The sequence below is a fragment of the Trematomus bernacchii genome, unplaced genomic scaffold (genome assembly GCF_902827165.1).
Source record: "Trematomus bernacchii unplaced genomic scaffold, fTreBer1.1, whole genome shotgun sequence".
In the NCBI taxonomy this organism is placed as follows: Eukaryota; Metazoa; Chordata; class Actinopteri; order Perciformes; family Nototheniidae; genus Trematomus; species Trematomus bernacchii.
Window position 1 is genome coordinate 2,734,239 of NW_022987609.1, and position 21,230 is coordinate 2,755,468.

Sequence of the window (21,230 nt, forward strand, 5' to 3'; positions counted from 1 at the left end):
AAAAAACTAAAATAAGAAGGGAGGAGAGTTCAGGGTGTGTCGTGTGTTGGGAGGACGGACTCCATCATTTAGAGAAGTGAACAGTTCCTGCTTTGGCAGCGGAGACGGAAGAAAGCAGCCTTAAATCATCAGAGACTCAAACATGAACGCCCGTCACTCTCTGATCTGCTTCTTCTTCCTCAGTGAGTATGATCACTTACTGTTCCTGTAATTCTGTCTCTTTTTAACAAGTTATTTTTCTTTCTTATCTTTTTTTAAATTAACAGTCCGTTAAACTTTATAGTGGACGGTAAACGGCTTCTCTGTTTCCTCACATCTCGTATCAGTTTAACATGTCGTTGGTTTCTGTGGTTACAACAGGACGATAGGGGTTTGAGTCACTCAGTGGTGAAAGAAGTACTTCTACTATAAGTAAAAGAAGAAATACTTGGTAACATTCATTAAAACCCAATTTCAGAGTGTATAGATGTTTTACTAATACTGTATATTTTCTACATTTTAATGCTGTTTTAATGATTTTGAGATGTTGAAATTCTAGAATTGTTTATTTCTACTCTTTAATTTATACTTATGTGCAATGCCTTGTTTTGTTTTTTATGCTGCTGCAACGCAACAATTTCCTCTTATCTTATCTTATTCACATTTTTACAAAGTACAAAAGTATTATGATCCAAATGTACCTGATTTAGTAAAAATTGGCTTCTTGTTATGCTGAATGTCACATTTCAGAATAATGTGGTTTCATCACTTTAATGTTTCATCTGGTAAAAGTGGAGCTCATTTAAAAATCTCACCAAGGGATAAAGTTTTATCCATATTTATTAAACTAATAATAATGTATTTGTTGATCATATTTTGTATTTCTAATTTGAGTCTGCAAAGTAACTTAAGTTATCAAATATAGTATAACTAAAGTAAAAGTAGCAGAAAATGAAAATACTCAAGTAATGTACCAGTAGCTCAATATTGCACTTAAGTACACAACTTGAGTAAACATATTTAGTAACTTTCCACTGCTGGAATTACTTAAATATGTCTTTTATTGAAACTACTATTGACCTTCCTCAATCAGAAATGACCCTATTACCTGAGAGACACGATTGTTTCTGTTTCATTTAATTTCTTCCCATAAATATTAGTTTATTATATTTCTGCTGCATTGTTTTCCAAATAAAAATGCATTCCAGTAGTTTTTGTTGTATTTTGGAAGTAACAAATCAGTAATAAATTCACCGGTTGATTCAAGACCCTGTTTACCCTGTTGTGGTTTATTAATAATGACCCTTAACATTATCCCTGACGTATTGTTTATGTTTTGGGTTTGCACCTAATCATAATGTCAGATTTTTTTATCTCATGTTATCCTTTTGTATTTGCACTCTTTACACTATGGATTGCAACTACTGCAAAGCAATTTTCCTCGGGTTAATAACGTTTATCTTATATATTCATATTTCTGTTAATTAATATGACAGACTGGTTGAGCTGGGCAGCTCCCAGTGTGACTCTGTGGCTCTGTTAATGATTTATGTAACTGGCAAATCAGACTACAGTGTATTACAGGAATCAGTCAATCAAAGTTGATTTATATAGCCCAATATCACACATTTGACATTTGTCCCAGGGGCTTTACAGTTTGTACAGAAATATAGAAACTGTTCAGGAATATAGAAACTATTGATTGCTCTTCTTTTCAACAGCACTGCGGGATGGAAACAGTGGGCTCACCAATGCACAGAACCCCCTCCGTACAGAAACTGAAGGAGGAAACATCACAGTTGCATGCTCCTTTTCTTTCTCTGGAGGAAGGAAGATGTTCTGTAAGGGAAAATGTGAAGAAGGAAACATTCTGGTAGAAACGACCGGAGACTCAGCTCAGAGAGGCCGATACAGCATCAGATATGTGGAAGGGTCTGTATTATCTAACGCAATTCTGTATGTGAGCATCACAAAGCTGACTAAGTCTGACCCAGGATTGCACCAATGTGGTCTGGACAGATCTTATCTGCTCCCTGACTCATACCAGGACTTTGAGATCAGAGTTACAGATGGTGAGTTTCTACTGGCAGTTTTGGATTTATCTGTTCACTGACACCTGCTGATGTTTCAAATAACCCAATATGTTTAGTGTTACAGTTATATTTAGAGCTGCATATTTTAAAATGCTCTTTTTTATAAAAAAAAAAACAGTTAACAGTCTGCTACACATCCAGATCCACTACAAATATTACAGCTAATTTAAATATTGTTGCACAAAACATTCATTGCCGTCTTCATTTAACGGAATGATTCGATTTATACATTTATTTTGTATTTCCTTTTGTTTCACAGCTCCAACATCTTCAAAACCAGAAGTGACTCCCCGACCTTTTCCAACATCAGCCCCATCAGCCTCCACACTGACCACCACTCAGAGTCTGAGCTCCGTACCTTCCTCAGCCTCCCCTGAATCCACCACGCAGAGTCTGAGCTCCGTACCTTCCTCAGCCTCCCCTGAACGCACCACGCAGCCTCAACCGGGACAGACAGCTCCAGCTGGCCACGGTACTTTTAGTTTGTTGTTTGTGTTTATGGACCAGGAAGTATCAGAGTAAACAAAGTATTCTTCTGCTCTCAGATGTGGTGCTGTACGTTGGTCTGATTCTGCTCGCCATGTTCATCGTATTATCGGTTGCGTTGCTGATATTCTGCAGGAAGAGAGCCAGGAAAGGTGAGGCTGCAGGAAACACAAGCATCACAATGGCAAAAACAAATGGACCTTTTGCAACTTATTTTGAACACACTGCTCTAAATGTTGCTCCATTATTTCCCTCGAAACATCTGTGATATTATAACACAACTATTGACATTTAGATAAAAAAAATGTTTTGTTGTTTAGGTCAAACTTTAATTAGCTTTCCAAATAGCACACTTCTGTGATCTGATTAATATGTATTTAATTCCTAATTTAAGAAGCTTTTTTGAGAAATGGTTTGCACTGTATAGATCGTTTACTTAAAAAGCAATCACTGATATTGTTTGTTAGTCCGTAAGGCTTTTTAGTTTCTTTATTTGTTGTACATGTTTCAACTTGACTGTTAAGTTTAATGTTTTCTCAAAAGGTGTTGTTTATCAGGCTGAGTTTATCCATGTGTCTGGATCCTCTCTGTTCATGGCACTTCAGTTCCACAGTCAAATTTCTAATTGAAAAAATACATGTCTCTGATGCTCCTGAAGACCTCGTCAGTCATGTAACTATAGGGGTCATTCATTTAGTGTTTGCAGTAAAGATATGAGGCTGTGGAATTGAAGTGACATGGGGAGAAAAAGGGAATTCAGAAACTCCGCTAAACTCAATTTGAATCATTTAGAACAGGGGTATTCAACTAAAATTCAACGAGGTCCAGTTAGAGAAAATCTCGCCATGCAAAGGTCCGGAACATCGAAATATCTAACTTGCTTTATGAATTAGTGTGATATATATTGAAGTAGCCTGTAGCTGTATCAACGTCTGCATGTCATCAACAACTGACTGCCAATCAGATAAAGAAAGTACAATTCAAAAACAACAATATTTATTGTCAATTAACATTGAACTATACAGATATACAGTAAATACTGTGGATATGTGTAATGTTCCTCTCGGGCTGCATTTAAAAATAAAATAGAGAAATAAATAAAATAGCTTTGTTAACCGTTTCACATCATGACTTAACAGTTTCAGACGATTATAGAACATATCAGTCTTTACACATCATAACAATTGAACAGTTTTAAAGTTTCTCTTTCTTTCCCTCTTATATTGCAGTCCCTCACTCACTTTTCTTTAATTCAGTGCGAGAATTGAGCTTGAGCTTGTCCTGCCAGGAGTTTAAATCTGGGCTGAAATGGTGTCAGGGCCATTCTCATACACACATGCAGGTGCTCATTGGTTAGCCTCGGTTAGCCTGCGCTGGAACGATATTTAGTTTTAATTTTGATCCTGGTGGACTGATCATATTGGGCTCTGAGACTGCTTATTTTTTGTGACCTCAGTTCTGACTTGAGAGGGAATGTTTGGTCAAACACTTTGTGTTTTGTCTCATAGTGGCGTTTTGGCACTTTTAATCAGGGTTGGGAGGGTTACTTTGTAAATGTAATCGGTTACTGAATACATGGCTCTGAAAGTAATCCGAATACAGTTACGTGTCTTAAAAAAGTAACGTATTCAGATTACTTTTGGAATACTTTCTTTTTCCATAACAGATGGGTATGTTTTGGTGAACAGGAGACACTTATTTTACTGTTTTAATGGCTTATCAAGAGCACAACTCAAACACAACATCTTTGGGTCATTCTGGACAGCTCCCTCTCATCTGCACCCCACATAAAAAACATCACCAGGACTGCATTATTTGTACTCTCTTAAACCTTTCCTTAGAATATGTTATGAATTGTCAGGTGTCCTTGGGTGCTTTGAAAGGCGCCCCTAAATAGAATGAATTACTATTATTATTTATTATCTGAAACGACGTAATAACTTTTAAAACTGTTTCCAGTCACTTGCCCCATGCATTCAGCAGCAGCAGGCCATTCACTTTGATTTGATCCCGTTATGAAATGTCATCATTTCGACAATAAAGAAATGCTACATAAACGTTATCTTGCACATTTTATCGAACCATCTCCGTTTCTATATATTTTAAAAGAGATCTCTCTCTCTGATCTGCGTGCGGGGGCGGGGCCTCACAGACATGCTGCAGCGTTGTGCAGTGTGCACACAGTTCTGCTGGTAATGAATATTACATTTTATGAGGAAACTTTTCCACCAATAATTCCAAAAAGTATTCCAAAATGTATTCACATTCACCGCTTCTCTCCCTGTATCGCTAATTATTCTATTCACTCACTTTCCTCTCCGCTTCTCTCTGCCGCTCTCTCGTCTCTTCTTCTGTGTTTCTCCCCCTGTATCGCTCACTCGTCTCTTTCGCCCCCTGTCGGCGGCAGTTAAAATAGAATCGCCCCGTCAAAATTGAAATCCCCTATTAATGTATTGATTATAGGTCCGGGTCCGTATAGGTCGGCGTCTGGGTCCGGATCCGGACCGCGGTCCGCCTGTTGCCGACCCCTGATTTAGAACAAATAAGAAGAAGGAGTCCTTTGGAAAAACAATGTTGATCAGTGAGTGGGTGTTAAATACACACAGAGGTAGATTCACAGCTCATTCATCTTTTGAGTCTGGTTGCTTTTTAACCCAAAAAGGAGTTCAGGTCTGCCCAAAATCTTAAGTTTTTTCTTATAAAGTTGTGTTTTTGAAGATCATGAACTGCATTTCTTTCAGAACCTCCTGTGGAAACTGAGTATGTTTCTGATGCAGAGGTGAGTTCGAGTAAATCTGGGACATTTCTGATGTATTCATGTTTGTAAAACCAGCTGATATCAATACTAACCTGTTCTCACTTCCTGCAGAATAACCAACTGTATGAGGAGATCAGAGAGGAGGACAGAGGGAGCAGTTCTCCTCCTGCAGAAACATCCACCATTTACTCCTACGCCAAACCAAACCAACCGAACGGAGTCGAATCCACAGACGAGTACAGCTTAGTCACTGCAGCCACTTCTCAGAAGGAAGTAAGTCAGAAGTGTGGGAGGGGTTTAGGTTTTCAGCTACACACACACTAAATAAACTTGAGAGGTTTTAATTAACAGGTGATGGGTTAGATTTGATCACACGGGACAAAAGCCATCTCTCTATCTCCCACTGAAAGACGACAGATGATATGACAAATGAAAGTGTTTTTTATTGTACAGCAGAGGAAACATTTTGAATAAGACACATTTGGTTTTAAACTAACTTAATCTACTTACATCTATGAAGATTTTGTTCATCAAGAGATAAAAGTAACATAAAACAGAAAGAGGAACCAGGCCAAATCATATCTCAATACACAAGCTTCCGTTGATCTCAACAGGAAGTACTCGGACTGAATGTGGAGGTATGAAGGGGGGGGGGGGGGGGGGGGGGTTGATAAAACAAAAATAGAATTGTACATACAACCAACAACATGAAGCAGTACACATCCTGAAATGATGAACATGTGACAAATAAAGTTTTCTTTGTTTTCTTGCAGACTAAAGATGACCCGGGTAATCTCAACTCGGAGGTGGATTCTTCCAACAGTGGCGCTGCCCCGCTCCACAGCGCCCCCTGTGGCTACACAGATAACGCCCTCTACTCAGATCCTCGGGTAGCACAGATCTCCGACGTTAGCCACGCAGAAGACGCTTCACCTGCTCTTTACTCCACTGTTTCTTTACATCAGATGTAGCTTCAAATCTGTCATTTCCAAATGTACTTTCTCAGTGACCGACTGATGAACACAAAGCTGTGTAATTAGGCATTTCAAATGTCATCTGGTAAATAACTTAAAGGTCTCCTATCATGCAAAATGCACTTTGTAATTTCCTCTAGGGAACTCACAAAGTGTCAGAAAATAAAACCCTCTCTCTTTTCCTCCGTACCCAAATCTCTAAAAATGGGGGCACAACGGAGCTGATCCAGATTTGCGTCCGATATGATGTAATATCGGAAATGTGGACCCACGGCCCTATCAGAAACATTGCTATCAGAAACAATGCCCGACTGTTTTGGACGTAAAATGGTCTTTGTTTACATTAGCATCGCTAACACTCAGAGCTAACGCTAGAGAGAGTATGTGTAAAAAAGCAGGACATAAAAAAAGGAACTCACCTTGTGGTATAACCGGCAAAAGAGAAAGCATTTGAGCTCCATACTGTTTCAGAAATAATCCTTGATGTGGTTTGGAACATGATGGCATTTAATCACGGCAGCTTTTCTTCTGAGCAGGCACAAGCTCTCCCTCCTCTTTTCTTTTTTTCAAGCTAAGGACCCAGAATCAGCGTTTCTCTAACAGAGCTGAAACAGAGGGATATGAGGGATTTCTAAAATGCATCATCTGTTTGGTATTTTGAGCAAAACACATCATAGACATGTTTTTTATATATCTTTATATATCTGAGACCCATACATGTATATGCCTAAAAATAGCATGATAGGAGATCTTTAAAAGAACTAAAGTTATTAGAGTTTATTTAAGTTTTTGATTTAGTTTGAAAATATAAAACCAAACCGCTGTGAAAAAAGTAAATGTATTTCGTTTTTAAAATGTAAAGTATCAGATATTTTTATAAGTTAATGTGTTTCTCTGCATCTGAAGACTTTTTTATATTTTGTTACTGCAGTCAAATGTTGTATTTATTCTGTCTTTTTCATATATTTATTGTGTTTAATTGATAGCTCCGAGCATTTGAAGAACTGTCAATTTCAAAATTCCCTGTCAATAGCATTTACACATAAATACATAAATGTATATTTTGTTGAAGCTTAGAAAACTTGTAGATTAAATAAAAGAGAATGGACACTCTGGACTCAATGATGGCAAAGTGGTTATTATGACAGCTATACGAATAATTGTACACAAATATGAAATTATTACTGCATTAAGTTACAACCAAGTCAAGTTTTAATGTAAATCCACACATACTTGAACACAATGGAATGAAAAAGTAGAGTTCAGAGTGTTTGGAGGTGGACTCGCATCATTTAGAGAAGTAAAGCAGTTCCTGTAGACAGAAGAGAGGCAGCAGTAAACCATCAGAACCTCAAACATGAACGTCAGGCACACTTTGATCTGCTTCCTCCTCCTCAGTGAGTATTTATATCAGTCTCTCTTTTGTTTTACTGTTATTGAGCTTTATTTTCTTTATTTAATAACAATCGGTCAACTAAGGTTTGCACTGCATTGTCTTGTCATCATCTCATATCAGTCCAACCACATGTTGGTTTCTGTGGTTAAATATGAAGCTCATAGTTAGTATGAGTGCCTTTTTTAAATGCAGTTTATTACAGGTATTATTTATATCCTCAAAAAAAAGCAATTGGTAATTTGCAGTCAACTATTGTTCTTTTACATTACATTACATTACATTACATTACATTACATTACATGTCATTTGTTAGACGCTTTTATCCAAAGCGACTAACATACATTCAGTACTTTTTGTTTTATAGTTGCCTTTTCTGTTGTAGAGTAAAGTTATTTTTCTGTCCCTTCAGCCCGAATAACTAGCTTTGTGATACAAATATTAGTTCACTTTATTTGAAGCAGCTAAAGAGGAAGAACTGCAGCAGTACACATCTTTTAGCGGTCTGTTCACAAACTGAGAGCGGTTGATGTTTTATAAATGCATGTTAAGCATTTCACACTCAGATAGGCAATCAGCAGTGTCATTTTACATGAGAAGTGGTACATTGAAAAATACAACACAAAAGCACGCACACACAGAACATACAGGTTTATACTTCATCACAATAAAACCTTTTTTAAGTTTCTAATCAACATTAAACAGCCTATGTTTTAAAAGATCTCTTCTGCTTTTTAAGTTTGATCTAATATATTCATATTTCTGTTGGACTGAGTTATAACAGACTGGTTGAACTGGGCAGCTCCCAGTAGGATCAATGAATGATTTATGTAACTGTGAAATCAGACTGCAGTGTATTACAGGAATAAAGTTACTATTGACTGAACATCTTTTCAACAGCACTGAGGGATGGAAACAGTGGGCTCACCAACGCACAAAACCTCGACCGTACAGAACCTGAAGGAGGAAACATCACAGTTAGATGCTCCTTTTCTTTCTCTGGAGGAAGGAAGATCTTCTGTAAGGGAAAATGTGAAGAAGGAAACATTCTGGTAGAAACGACTGGAGACTCAGCTCAGAGAGGCCGATACAGCATTGATTATAAGGAAGGAACTTATCCAGTAAGTGAAACAGTTCTGTATGTGAGCATCACAAAGCTGACCAAGTCTGACGCAGGACGGTACCAATGTGGTCTGGAGGACAGACCTTTTATTTTCTTCGACTCATACCAGGACATTGAGATCAGAGTTACAGATGGTGAGTTTTAACCGGGAGTTTTAGATTGATCTGTTCACTGACACCTGCTGATGTTTCAAATAACCCAATATGTTTAGCGTTACAGTTATATTTAGAGCTGCATATTTTAAATGCTCGAATTATTAAAAAAACTGTTAATCTGCTACACATCCGAAAACCACTACAAACATTGGGATATTGTTTCACAAAACATCAATTACCGTCTTTATTTAACGGAATCATTTGATTTATTTATTTATTTAGCATTTCCCTTTGTTTCACAGCTCCAACATCTTCAAAACCAGAAGTGACTCCCCGACCGTTTCCAACATCATCCCCATCAGCCTCCACACTGACCACCACTCAGAGACTGAGCTCCGTACCTTCATCAGCCTCCCCTGAACGCACCACACAGCCTCAACAGGGACAGACAGTTCTAGCTGGACACGGTACTTTTAGTTTGTTGTTTGTGTTTATGGACCAGGAAGTATCAGAGTAAACAAAGTGTTCTTCTGCTCTCAGGTGTGGTGCTGTATGTGCGTCTGACTCTGGTCGTCATGTTCCTCGTACTCTCAGCGTCTGTGTTGATATTCTGCTGGAAGAGGGCCAGGAAAGGTGAGGCGACATGAAACCCACAGGCATATAACAAACTAAAATATAACCTTTTCCAACTATTGTGACCACCTGGCTCAAAAACTCTCAATGTTTCTAGATAATGTCCCCTGGTTTATAAACAAAATAAGAACTATTTACATTTAAATTATTTACTTTTACTTTAATGCACTTCATAATTAACTATTTTATCAACTCAATATGCTAATCTAAATCTAACTTTAGAATTTGTTTGAGTGTTATATACACTGCCAACCCAGTCTCACGGCATTTCGTGTTATTAGTCACGAAATTAATTTAATCTATTGATTCGTGTTCACCAACACGATTTTCACCTTTTTTTCGTGTCACACAGAACGATTTTAAATGCAATGTATTTCTATTGGTAGTATGTTTCGTGCCTGCAACACGTCTTTTTGTCCGGTCGGGTCTTGGAAGACCAGAAGCTGTGTGGTTCATAAAAACATGTTCTTACTCAATATCTTACCCTAAGCCTAACCCTATCCCTTTTATTTTAAATTGTATAATGTCTTGTATTGTTTTTTTGCCGTCAGTGAGGAAAATAAATGGGGCTCAGAGCCTCAGAATACTGAAATCTGTATTTTATGTCATCTTTTTTTCCTTCTAATTTGTTATTATTTGGTGCAGGCACGAAACATACTACCAATATAAATACATTGCTTCTAAAATCGTTCTGTGTCAGAATACTTAAATCTGTATTTTTTTTAATGTCTTTTTCCTTCTAATTTGTTATTATTTACATTGCTTTTAAAATCGTTCTGTGTGACACGAAAAAAATGGCGAAATCGTGTTGGTGAACACGAATCAATAGATTAATTTCGTGACTATAACACGAAATGCCGTGAGACTGTGTTGACACTGCATACTGATCACTGATTCGTTGTTTGTTCGGAAAAAGGCTTGTTGTTTTTTTCTTTTGGTCTAAATTTAAATGATTAGTCTTGACTGTTTAATTTAATTTTTTCTCAAAATTGTTTGTTTAAACTGAGTTTATGGCCAGTGTTTACCGATGTTTGCCTTTCTATGGCGAATGTGGCTCAGTGGGTAGTGTGCTGGACTTCGAATCATAGGGTAGCAAGTTTGAGTCCCACTGCAGTCAGCATGTCGTTGTGTCCCTGGGCAAGACACTTCACCCCAAATTGCTCCTGTGGGGATTGCCCACAGTATTGAATGTATGTAAGTCGCTTTGGATAAAAGCGTCTAACAAGTAACATGCAATAATGTAATATACATGGCACTTCAGTTCCACAGTTACATCTCTTTGTTGCTCCTGAACACACCATTAGTCATGTAACCATTGACATTAGGTGTTGTATTGAGATGTATGAGCAGTTATAATAAGTTGATCTGCCTTCCCTTACTGCTTGTCTACAGATCCTCCTGTGGAACCTGAGTATGGTGTTGACACTGAGGTAAGATGGACATTTATCATGGACATTTCAGATATACTACATTTTCTGAAACCAGCTCATAACAAAACAAATCTATTCTCACTTCCTGCAGGCTAACCAAGTTTATGAAGACGTCAGAGAGGAGGACGGAGGGAGCGGTTCTCCACCTGTATTAATATCTACCATTTACTCCTACGCCCAATATATCAAACCAAACGGAGTCGAAACCACAGACGAGTACAGCTTCGTCACTGAAGCCACTTCTCAGGAGAAAGTAAGTGTGGGAGGGTTTTAGGTTTTAAGCTTCACACATTTTAGAGGTTATAATTGATAGGTGATGGTTTAGATTTGTTCACAAGCTGTTTCTCCACCTCAAACACTGTTAGGAAAATATCACTCGACACCAGGTTGAGAATCAATAATCAGGTACTAATTTATTCTTGCAAGAATAAATAGAGTTAAATCACATACAAAGGATAAGGTTGAACTAACACACATGGGGTATGTTGCTCAACGGAGCAGCAAAAAACATACATCCAAAATACAGGAGATAACAACAAAGTCGTAAATCGAGGTGGCACTTGTTGGGTTCAGAATTCCAGAAAAGACAGACAACTTGGGGGGGGGGTGATTTAGTCTATTTATTCCAAAGTCACAGCCACATAAATGAGCACAATAAGCTTATAATGTAATAATAAGAATCAGTCTTTCTAATGTTATATAAAAATAGACTCCACACACTAATATCATCCGCGGGTGTCGGAAAGGTGTCGGGGTCATCTGTGACGTCTTCTGGAAAGCGTCACATACTTCCTTCACGCCTCATAGAAATGAGATATTTAGAAGACGACAAGTATGTGTCTTCTCATAAATATCAACAACCTGAAATGCCCTGCCTCCTCCTATCACAAGAAGAGGCAGCTGCAAGGTCATACACAGTGCAGAGTCACACATGATATCAGTGCATTAAAACAACACATAAAGGGGAGACAACAGTATTTCTCCAACAAACACAAATACAGCAGTTGAGAAATATGGATTGACATTTTTGTTTGTATTAAGCTTTATGACATGGCCTTAGACACATGGAGAATGTTGTTTCATTGTTAACCTCTTAAGCACGGCGGTCCCCCCATTGGACCCCTCCCACCTTTTTGTTTTCGAGATAATGTCTCAGGGCTTCTTAACATTTATGAAACTATTAATGTGTAGCACCATATTAACGGGAAGAATCTCAGCTAACTGAAGATATGAACCATTTTTACCAAAACAAAACACAAGTCTCATAAGAAGCGTCTAAATGACCCCTGAGCGAAAAGATTCTAACGCACTGCGGCACACAATTCAAGATAAAGATACCCTTATTACTTATCGTAGCTGCACATACAATATAGCCTATTAAAGCTGAGACTCCACTGATTATTTAGGTATAGTATCATCACTGAGCGATCCGAACTTGTGACAGGGGAAGCAAACACAGACATCACAACACGTACCTTTACGGAGCTTTTACGGCAGATCATCTCACCGTAGCTGTCAATTAGGTCAAAAGACGTGTTCAATGGCATTCACCTGTTCCACTCTGAGCCTGTTTTTCAGGTCTCAGGCTCGAAAATGACATTCCCAGAACAAATGACCATATCTTCCCTTCTAAAAGGGTTAAATTAATAATCTTTTCTCAAAGTAATGATAAACCTGTGAGTTGGATGTAGAAGTGTCAGAATCAATATAAATGTTTTTTATTTTAAAGAAAATTCAGATTTTACATAGTAAAAAACTGTAAATTATAGTGTCCGTCCAAAAATTATTTTTTACAGATAGTGAAAACTACCCTTGGATGATGGGTTAGTAGACTAAAAGCTTTAGGAATCCAAAGTACAACATATAATAAGTACCCTGTATCAAGATTGATGCAAAACAAGTGAAATTTGACCTTTTTAGAGAGATTTAGCCAAAAACTGGGCCATCTGGGGTCATTTGGGTGGATTTGACCTATCTCTGGCCCCCCTTGCTCGATCTGGTTGGTTGACATACCCTTGTGACCGTTAGAGCCAATAGAATCGAAGGAGGATACTTACATAGACACACATTGTAAAGAAAAAATGTTGCCGCTTCGCGTGTGGAAAGCGAAACTAAACTGGAGGAATGTCTCCTTCTGGAGTTTGGAAACTAAAACGCAGTTGTATTGCTTATGGATTATCAGAAATAATTTCAAAGAAGGCACAGACACATAGGATGAACCTATGGATTAACTGCAGCATCGTTTTTTTATCGTTTTAATGCCATTGAAGACCACTTTTGACCAAGGTAAGTCATATTTACATGTTTAGCTTCTTGGCTCCACATGTGATGATGTACGCTTTCGTTGATAGCGTCGCGAATGTTTATCACTGAGTGTTGAGGTGGGCACCGTTAGATTCAGTGTCTCCAGGACACCAAAAAATAGTGTTTGGTTGTGCATCTAGGATAAGTAATAAGGGAGTTCTGAGTGAGTTTATGTGTCTTTGTCGTCCCGTTTTTTCGATCGAGGCTAATTCAGAGGCTGAGTGCTAGCATTGTGGGTTTTTTTTTGAAAAAAAAAATTAAAAAGATCAGTTAGCTGAGTTTCTTCCCGTTACATGGATATAACACATTCATAGTTTTATTCAATATTAAGATTCCTTAGACGTTGTTTCCTGCAAATGACGCGTTTATCCGCCCGGTACCGGGGGGAAGGCGTGAAACAGGTTAAAACGAAATGCTACAACTGTTGATCCATAGGTTGATAATGTACCTGTTCCTTTTAAAAAATTATTTATAATCCATAATTCCATTTTTTATGTAAAAATCGGAGCGGAAAAGTTAGCTGCTAATGGTAGCCACCAGAGTGTATGCAGCTTCCGGTTTTGGTAACGCGTCACTCTCACTCCTTATTTATTAACGTGTTGGTGTGTATATAACTTTCCCTCGATTCCATTGGCTCTAGCGGTTATAAAGACATTTCATTCATCAGAATCGAGCAAGGGGGGCCAGAGATAGGTCAAATCCACCCAAATGACCCCAGAAGTGGGGTTTTTTGGCTAAATCTCTCTAAAAAGGTCAAATTTCACTTGTTTTGCATCAATCTTGATACAGGGTACTTATTATATGTTGTACTTTGGATTCCTAAAGCTTTTAGTCTACTAACCCATCATCCAAGGGTAGTTTTCACTATAAGTAAAAAAATATTTTTGGACGGACACTATAATTTACAGTTTTTTACTATGTAAAATCTGAATTTTCTTTAAAATAAAAAACATCTATATTGATTCTGACTTTTCTACATCCAACTCACAGGTTTATCATTACTTTGAGAATAAAGATTAATAATTTAACCCTTTTAGAAGGGAAGATATGGTCATTTGTTCTGGGAATGTCATTTTCAAGCCTGAGACCTGAAAAACAGGCTCAGGGCTTAAGAGGTTAAGAAGAGGAAGTATTGGCAGTGTGGCAGAAAAGAGACGATTGGGGACATTTGCTTAAAGATGTGTTTTTAAACAAACTTTACCTCAGTTCATGTTTCATATTTAAAAGGAAAAGCAAGTTTTACAAACAAAAACTAAACAACGAAAGACTAGATCTATGTGTACTTTTTCATCAAGACAGAAGAGTACCATGAAACAGAAACAGGAACGAGGCCAGTTTGTGATCAAACCCCAAAACCACAAGCTTGAACAGGAAGTTGATTTGAAGGGAGGAAAAAGTGCCGTAAAAAAAAACAGATTTTCAGTTCGATAAAGCAAAAATAGATAGAGATACAACCAAAAACATGAAGCAGTACACATCCATAAATGATGGCCATGTGACGAATAACGTTGTCTTTGTTTCTTGCAGACTAAAGATGACCCGAGTAATCTCAACTACTCTGAGCTGGATTCTTCCAACAGTGGCGCCCCCTGTGGTGACGCAGATAACGTCCTCTCTGCTCCTCGGGGTGGAAGCGCGCTCTGATGTTAGCCACGCTTCACCTCCTCCACTGTCACTTCAGATGTAGCTGTAACTGTTAATGTAATTTATTTGGTGGAATTAACAGCATTAGTTGTTAATCGGTGATACATTTTTTAAATATTGTTTAAAATGTTTACACCCAACAGCACTAACTAATGCGAAAATAAGTAAACATGTTACATTTTAACAAGGTTAACAGGAAAGATAAAATATTATTTTTAGAAGTTAATATCATCTGCAAAAATGTGTATATCTTTTTTTATTGGAGTTATATTTTATATTTATTCTGCATTTGTTACATTAATATATAAGTTGATGTGATAAGGTGCTACATCTAGTCATCATGAGAACAATAGCCTTTAAGGTGTCCTATCATGCAAAATTCACTTTTTGATGTCTTTTATACATAAATATGTGTCCCCGGTGTGTCAGGGAACTCACAAAGTGTCAGAAAATGAAACCCTCTCTCTTTTCCTCCGGACCCAAATCTCTTAAAACGGGGGTACAACGGAGCTGATCCAGATTTGCGTCCGATGTGAAGTAATATCGGAAATGTGGGCTGGCTTTACACCCACAGCCCTATCAGAAACGTCGCTATCAGTAACAATGCGCGACGTGTTTTGAACGTAATATGGTCTTTGTTTACATTAGCTAACATTCAGAGCTAACCTGTACTGGAGAGAGTATGTGTAAAAAAGCAGGATATAAAAAAAGGAACTCACCTTGTGGTAAACCCGCAAGAAAAAAAGCATTTGAGCTCCATACTGTTTCAGAAATAATCCTTGAAGTGGTTTGGAACATGATATGGCGTTTAATCACGGCAGAATTTAGCTGTATCTGCAGGCAGAGAGGAGATCTTACTGCTTGCCTTGCCGTTGCCAAAAGGGGGCGTGGCCAGCAGCTACAGTCACTGGGTGTTTCTCAATTGCGAGTACCAGTGGCGTCGCCTGGCCTGGGCATCCGGGGCTTTAGCCCCGAATGTTTTTTCTGTAGCCCCGGACAATTCTCCCTCAATAATATAATACATTAACCGTGCTTTACGTGAACCTCATCATGACACAAGAGAGGACGGCAGCACTGTAATTTCCCGTGTTCAGTGAATGCAACAGAGGCATGACACCAGACCAATCAGAGAGTTGCATGGAAATAAACGTGTGCTTGTGTCATTCAAGCTCGGCTCTGTGTGTGTGTGTGGCAATAGCGCATTTAGTGTGATAGAGAGAGAGAGAGGGAGAGAGGGGGAGAGAGGGACCGGTGTCAGCATGGACCGTGTTGTTAGCATCTGGTTAGCTAGCTGCACTAACGGACATAAGGAGCTGTTTGTTCCACAAGAAGCTGGAGGAGAGTCCTCTCCTCTCGGACTGAGAGACTCAGGTGAGCTAAAGGACTGTCTGAGTGTTTAGATAGTTAACTTTAGTCTAAGTTATCTCAGTGGGTCTCAAACGGTTTGGTCACAAATTATTCAAAAGATTATTTCCGTGGCACACCTTCATATGATCATTATAGTTATTAAAAAAAAGAGAATAAAGGAAAAACAGTTATGAAATACTATATGGCAGTAAAACAAGAATAGAGTTTAAAAGGGGAGTGATTAGTAAAATATCCATAAAGAAAAAGTACATCTGTTTACAGTTCTGCTTCATATGGGTGTTGAGAGAGGTATCCATAGATCTCTTCATGTTGCTCTCAAAGTGCACCAGATTGATGCATTTAACTTCAATATTTAAAAAAAAATCTTCCCGGGGGAGCATCCCCCCGGACCCCCCTAGAGGAGGTGAGCCCCCCACTCATAAAAAATACCACTTTACCCCTGCCTATATGCCTGAGCTGATTATCGAGCCTTCATTGTAACAGTCGCGGGTGTATGTGTGTGCGTGTGGGGAGTGTTGCAGTAAAAAATGCCACTGTAGTGCCGCCGCCACTGTGGGCTAAGCCCCGAATGTTTTCAGGTCCAGGCGATGCCCCTGGCGAGTACGCTTGCTTGGTAGCACATGTCTGCCGAGCATCTTGCTTCAGAAGCGAGTCAAGAATACTTCCTGGCATTCGGAAAACGAAGTGTGGAACACGCTAGCAAGTGTGCAGGTGTGCGTCATATGAGAGGCCCCGCCTTACATCACAGATTTGGGGAAATTGGTCCGTGCGCAAAGCATTGTGGGGATTTTAAGACCGCGAAGTCTACTCATGTGCAGACTCGATATTTCTCCAAACGGAGTACGCCGGGCTCGGTAGATTTCCAAGTATACTGGAGATTGGAACAGTACTTCGGCAGCACTCGATGACGTAGTATGCTTGAAATAGTGGCTCTGAAGCAGCTTTACTCGCGATTGAGAAACACCCACAGAGTCAGCAGTTCTCTAACAGGGCTGAAACAGAGGGATTTGAGGGATGTCTAAAATGCATGATCTGTTTGGTATTTTAAGCAAAACACATCATAGACATGTTTTTTATATATTTTGATATATCTGAGACCCATAATATATGCCTAAAATAGCATGATAGGAGATCTTTAGGGTAAAAGAAACTAAACAAAGAAAAGTAATTTGCACATAGATATATAAAGATATGCATCTTCAAAACATTTATTTTGATACCTTATTGCCTTTTATAGCATGTATAGGTAAAATACATTGAAACGGGGCAAAGAGTCATGGGCCAGCCTTGCACGCGCTACCAGTCATTCTGAAAATACCGTCTATTTTTTGGCTGCTGCGTTTGTCTCTCCAGTGTAAGCACGTCTTTTTCTGTCTGTGCTAGCTAAGGCGTCCATAATTGAAATATTTCAAGAAATGTATTCTCATATTTTTAACTCTTCTCGCACCATCCATTATGGAGGTGCACCAATATGTAACAGTTAAATGAATGATCTGTTATTTATGACAACATAAATAAGAATCAGTAAGAATAATTTCAGAACCTAATGTTATTTTTATTTATTCTCTTAAAACACAAACACTATTAAATACATGTAAACAACTAGATGTGTTTCTGAGGGTGCAAACCAGTCAATGTTTTTACTAATAAAACAGAAACATAGGACTCAATGATGCATGGCCACACATGAGTCATTGTAATTATTTTACAAAATGATTACTTAATTCTGCAGTAACCTACATCCAGGTGTAGTTTGAATGTAGAGTTCAGAGTGGTGGATGTATTTTGGGCAGAGGGACTGTATCCTTTAGACAGGTGAATCACTTCCTGGTTTGTGCAGACAGAAGAGAGGCATTGATAAACCATAATATCCTCAAACATGAACGTCTGGCACACTTTGATCTGCTTCTTCTTCCTCAGTAAGTATTTATATCTCAATTGCTTTTACTTTGATTCTATATTTCCTTGTTTCTTTACAGTCAGTCTTAAAGATTGTGTTGCATTGTGTTGTTGTTTAGATCATCTCATATCAGTCCAACATGTTGTTGGTTTCTGTGGTTTATCATGTTGGTATGAGTCTGTCAAATGTATGCATGTTAATAAAAAGTATTATCAAGTATCAAATATTCCTATTCTTCCCTGGTTCTATGATTTTTTATTTTGTTGATTCTGTTAAATAGTAAAGTATTATTTCTGTTGCTTCAGCCTATCTGTGGTTGAGTTGAGTGTTAGCTATAAGTTGCTACATAAATATATCTTAGCAGTCATTTCTGTTCCTCAATGGACCCCAGCTTTAGAGCAAGATTTCCAGCAGTAAACATCTGTGAGCTGCTCTGTTCACAAACTGAGAGCTGTTGATATTTAGAAATGCATCCAAAACATTTTACATGCAGAGAAGAGGTCAGTCATATTCACATACGGAGTTTGATATTTAAAATCAAAACCTTATGATAAAACATTAAATTATTATTAAAATATATATATTGGACCCTGCTGCTGACTAAGATACACAATCTAAAAAGGCAGCACTGTATCAAAAGTCGAAACGTAAAAAAGTAGGATTTAAACATGCTGTTACCTGTTACAATACACACAAGTCAATTTGACCCAGAATTAATGAAAATATAACTATGGGATGAGCAATAGTAGCACTAGTTATAAAAGTACCCTTCTTCCACAAGTTTCAAAATAAAGAAATACACTAAATTATTAAATCTCTATTTAACTGTAGAATATGACATTTTAAAATGTTATAATATTTTTTAACAATCAAAAATGTATAAATTCCTGATCTTTGGGAAAGTGAAGCAGGAGATGTTGTTCATCAGACTGCAGTGTATTACAGGAATAAAGTAACTTCACTGCTCATCTTTTCAACAGCACTGCAGGATGGAAACAGTGGGCTCATCAAAGCACTAAGCCTCGACCGTACAGGAAGTGAAGGAGCAGACATCACAGTTGCATGCTCCTTTTCTTTCTCTGGAGGAAGGAAGATCTTCTGTAAGGGAAAATGTTACGAAGAAAACATTCTGGTAGAAACGACCGGAGACTCAGCTCAGAGAGGCAGATACAGCATCAGATATGTGGAAGGGTCTCTATTATCTGACTACATTCTGTATGTGAGCATCACAAAGCTGACCAAGTCTGACGCAGGACGGTACCAATGTGGTCTGGACAGATCTTTCCTCCCTGACTCATACCAGGACATTAAGATCAGAGTTACAGATGGTGAGTTTCTACCGGGAGTTTTGGATTGATCTGTTCACGGACCTCTGCTGCTGTTCCAAATAACTGAATATGTTCAGTGTAACTGTTACAAAGTGAGGTGCAGGTGAAAGAACGATACGTGGAAAGAGGGTTTTCTTGCAAAAATAGACAGGCGTTTTATTCTCAGCCTTCCACATTATTCCACAGAAACAAAAACTGCATGCCTGGTGCTGCATTCACCAGCAAGGAACAAACACCAAATGCCCCCTCCCCTCTCTTCCCAACCACATTTATAGGAGACTGCCCGCCTTCCCAATCCAACCTGGCCAATCAGGTCATGGTTCTGAAAGCGGACTGAAGGGTTAAATACAAAATTAAACACTGTGGTCTACATTTAATACAATCCTAAAGGCTTAAGTAAATTCATAATTGCATCAACATAAACATTGTACCTTCAGAAACAACAAGTTCTGCTTAAAACGGATAGTTTTTAACCTAATTGACACTCATAAAATCACTCATTTCCTGACCAATCACGTCCAAGACTCCGCCTACTCATAGGGCACACATAAGGAGTACTTTGGAGGCGTGCTCCCCCTTTGAGCAGTGACACAAAATGGCTTCCAGGTCTGAACAAAGGAAATGGTGATTACTTTGTGATTGTGTGTTTTACAGACTGACAAATTAATCTAGATGCCCTTTACTAGTTTTTCTATGTAAACTGTTTTTATAACTTTAACTGAAATAAAGACAACTCTGAAGAAACATGTACTACCTTTCTTAACAAACAAATTGTTAAGCCAAAATGTTAGTGAGGGAGTGTGTGCGCTTCATCACAGTAACATATTATAGTTACAGTGGAGGAAATAAGTATTTGATCCCTTGCAGATTTTGTATTTTCGCCCACTTACAAAGACATTAACAGTCTATCATCTTAATGGTATAGGTTTATTTTAACAGTGAGAACAAGAATATCAAAAAGAAAATCCAGAAATTGACATTATATAAAAGATAAACATTTATTTGCATTTCACTTTGGGAAATAAGTATTTGATCCCCTTGCAAAACATGTGTTAGTACTTGGTGAAGAAACCTTTGTTGGACAGCAAGAGGACAGACGCTTCTTGTAGTTGGTCTCCAGGTTTGTGAACATCTCAGGAAGGATTCTGGTCCACTCCTCTCTGAAGATCCTCTAAAATTATAGACTGTTCATTTCTTTGTAAGAGGGCAAACTTACACAATCTGCAAGGGACCAAATACTTATTTCCTCCACTGTATATTAAGAGCTTCATATTTAAAAATGATCCTATTAAAAAAAACAATAGTTCAACTGCGAAATATCTGATAACCACTAAAAACATTAACAGCTTATTTAAACATTGTTGCACCAAAGACATTAATTACCATGTTGATTTAGCTTTATGATTCGTAATGCTCTGATGCATTTGCAGATACATTTTATTTTGAAGAGATCTTAGTGCAGCGTTCTTTGTCAAATCTGATTTGTGTTTCATTGTGTTTTCTTTGTGTTTCACAGCTCCAACCTCTTTAACATCATCCCCATCAGCCTCCACACTGACCACCACTCAGAGTCTGAGCTCCGTACCTTCCTCAGCCTCCCCTGAACGCACCACACAGCCTCAACAGGGACAGACAGCTCCAGCTGGTCACGGTACTTTTAGTTTGTTGTTTGTGTTTATGGACCAGGAAGTATCAGAGTAAACAAAGTGTTCTTCTGCTCTC

At 38.2% G+C, this 21,230-nt stretch overlaps 2 protein-coding genes across 2 annotated transcripts; both read left to right on the plus strand.

Moving 5' to 3' along the window:
- Positions 1 to 113: 113 nt before the first annotated feature.
- LOC117483431 (polycystic kidney disease protein 1-like 3) lies at positions 114 to 6,442 on the plus strand. The gene is made up of 7 exons (XM_034131772.1): positions 114 to 182; positions 1,701 to 2,051; positions 2,332 to 2,544; positions 2,618 to 2,710; positions 5,300 to 5,337; positions 5,428 to 5,589; positions 6,090 to 6,442. The coding sequence occupies exons 1-7, from the start codon at positions 143 to 145 to the stop codon at positions 6,285 to 6,287; spliced, it is 1,095 nt and encodes a 364-aa protein (XP_033987663.1). The 5' UTR covers positions 114 to 142; the 3' UTR covers positions 6,288 to 6,442.
- A 1,204-nt stretch (positions 6,443 to 7,646) lies between these two features.
- Positions 7,647 to 21,209, plus strand: LOC117483411. Its single transcript, XM_034131741.1, has 9 exons — positions 7,647 to 7,687; positions 8,584 to 8,940; positions 9,204 to 9,368; positions 9,442 to 9,534; positions 10,927 to 10,964; positions 11,056 to 11,217; positions 14,796 to 14,895; positions 19,161 to 19,508; positions 21,025 to 21,209. Exons 1-9 carry the CDS (start codon positions 7,648 to 7,650, stop codon positions 21,207 to 21,209), a joined length of 1,488 nt encoding a protein of 495 aa, XP_033987632.1. The 5' UTR covers position 7,647.
- The last annotated feature ends 21 nt before the right edge of the window (positions 21,210 to 21,230 follow it).

What these genes read in the sequence shown, in the direction of transcription:
- LOC117483411 (XM_034131741.1), top strand. Translation starts at nt 7,648, where the DNA reads ATGAACGTCAGGCACACTTTGATCTGCTTCCTCCTCCTCA. An exon ending in TGAGATCAGAGTTACAGATG is followed by an intron (nt 8,941 to 9,203) that starts GTGAGTTTTAAC and finishes TTTGTTTCACAG; the next exon opens with CTCCAACATCTTCAAAACCA. An exon ending in CGTCCTCTCTGCTCCTCGGG is followed by an intron (nt 14,896 to 19,160) that starts GTGGAAGCGCGC and finishes TCTTTTCAACAG; the next exon opens with CACTGCAGGATGGAAACAGT.
- LOC117483431 (XM_034131772.1), top strand. Translation starts at nt 143, where the DNA reads ATGAACGCCCGTCACTCTCTGATCTGCTTCTTCTTCCTCA. An exon ending in GATCTGCTTCTTCTTCCTCA is followed by an intron (nt 183 to 1,700) that starts GTGAGTATGATC and finishes TCTTTTCAACAG; the next exon opens with CACTGCGGGATGGAAACAGT. An exon ending in CAGCCACTTCTCAGAAGGAA is followed by an intron (nt 5,590 to 6,089) that starts GTAAGTCAGAAG and finishes GTTTTCTTGCAG; the next exon opens with ACTAAAGATGACCCGGGTAA.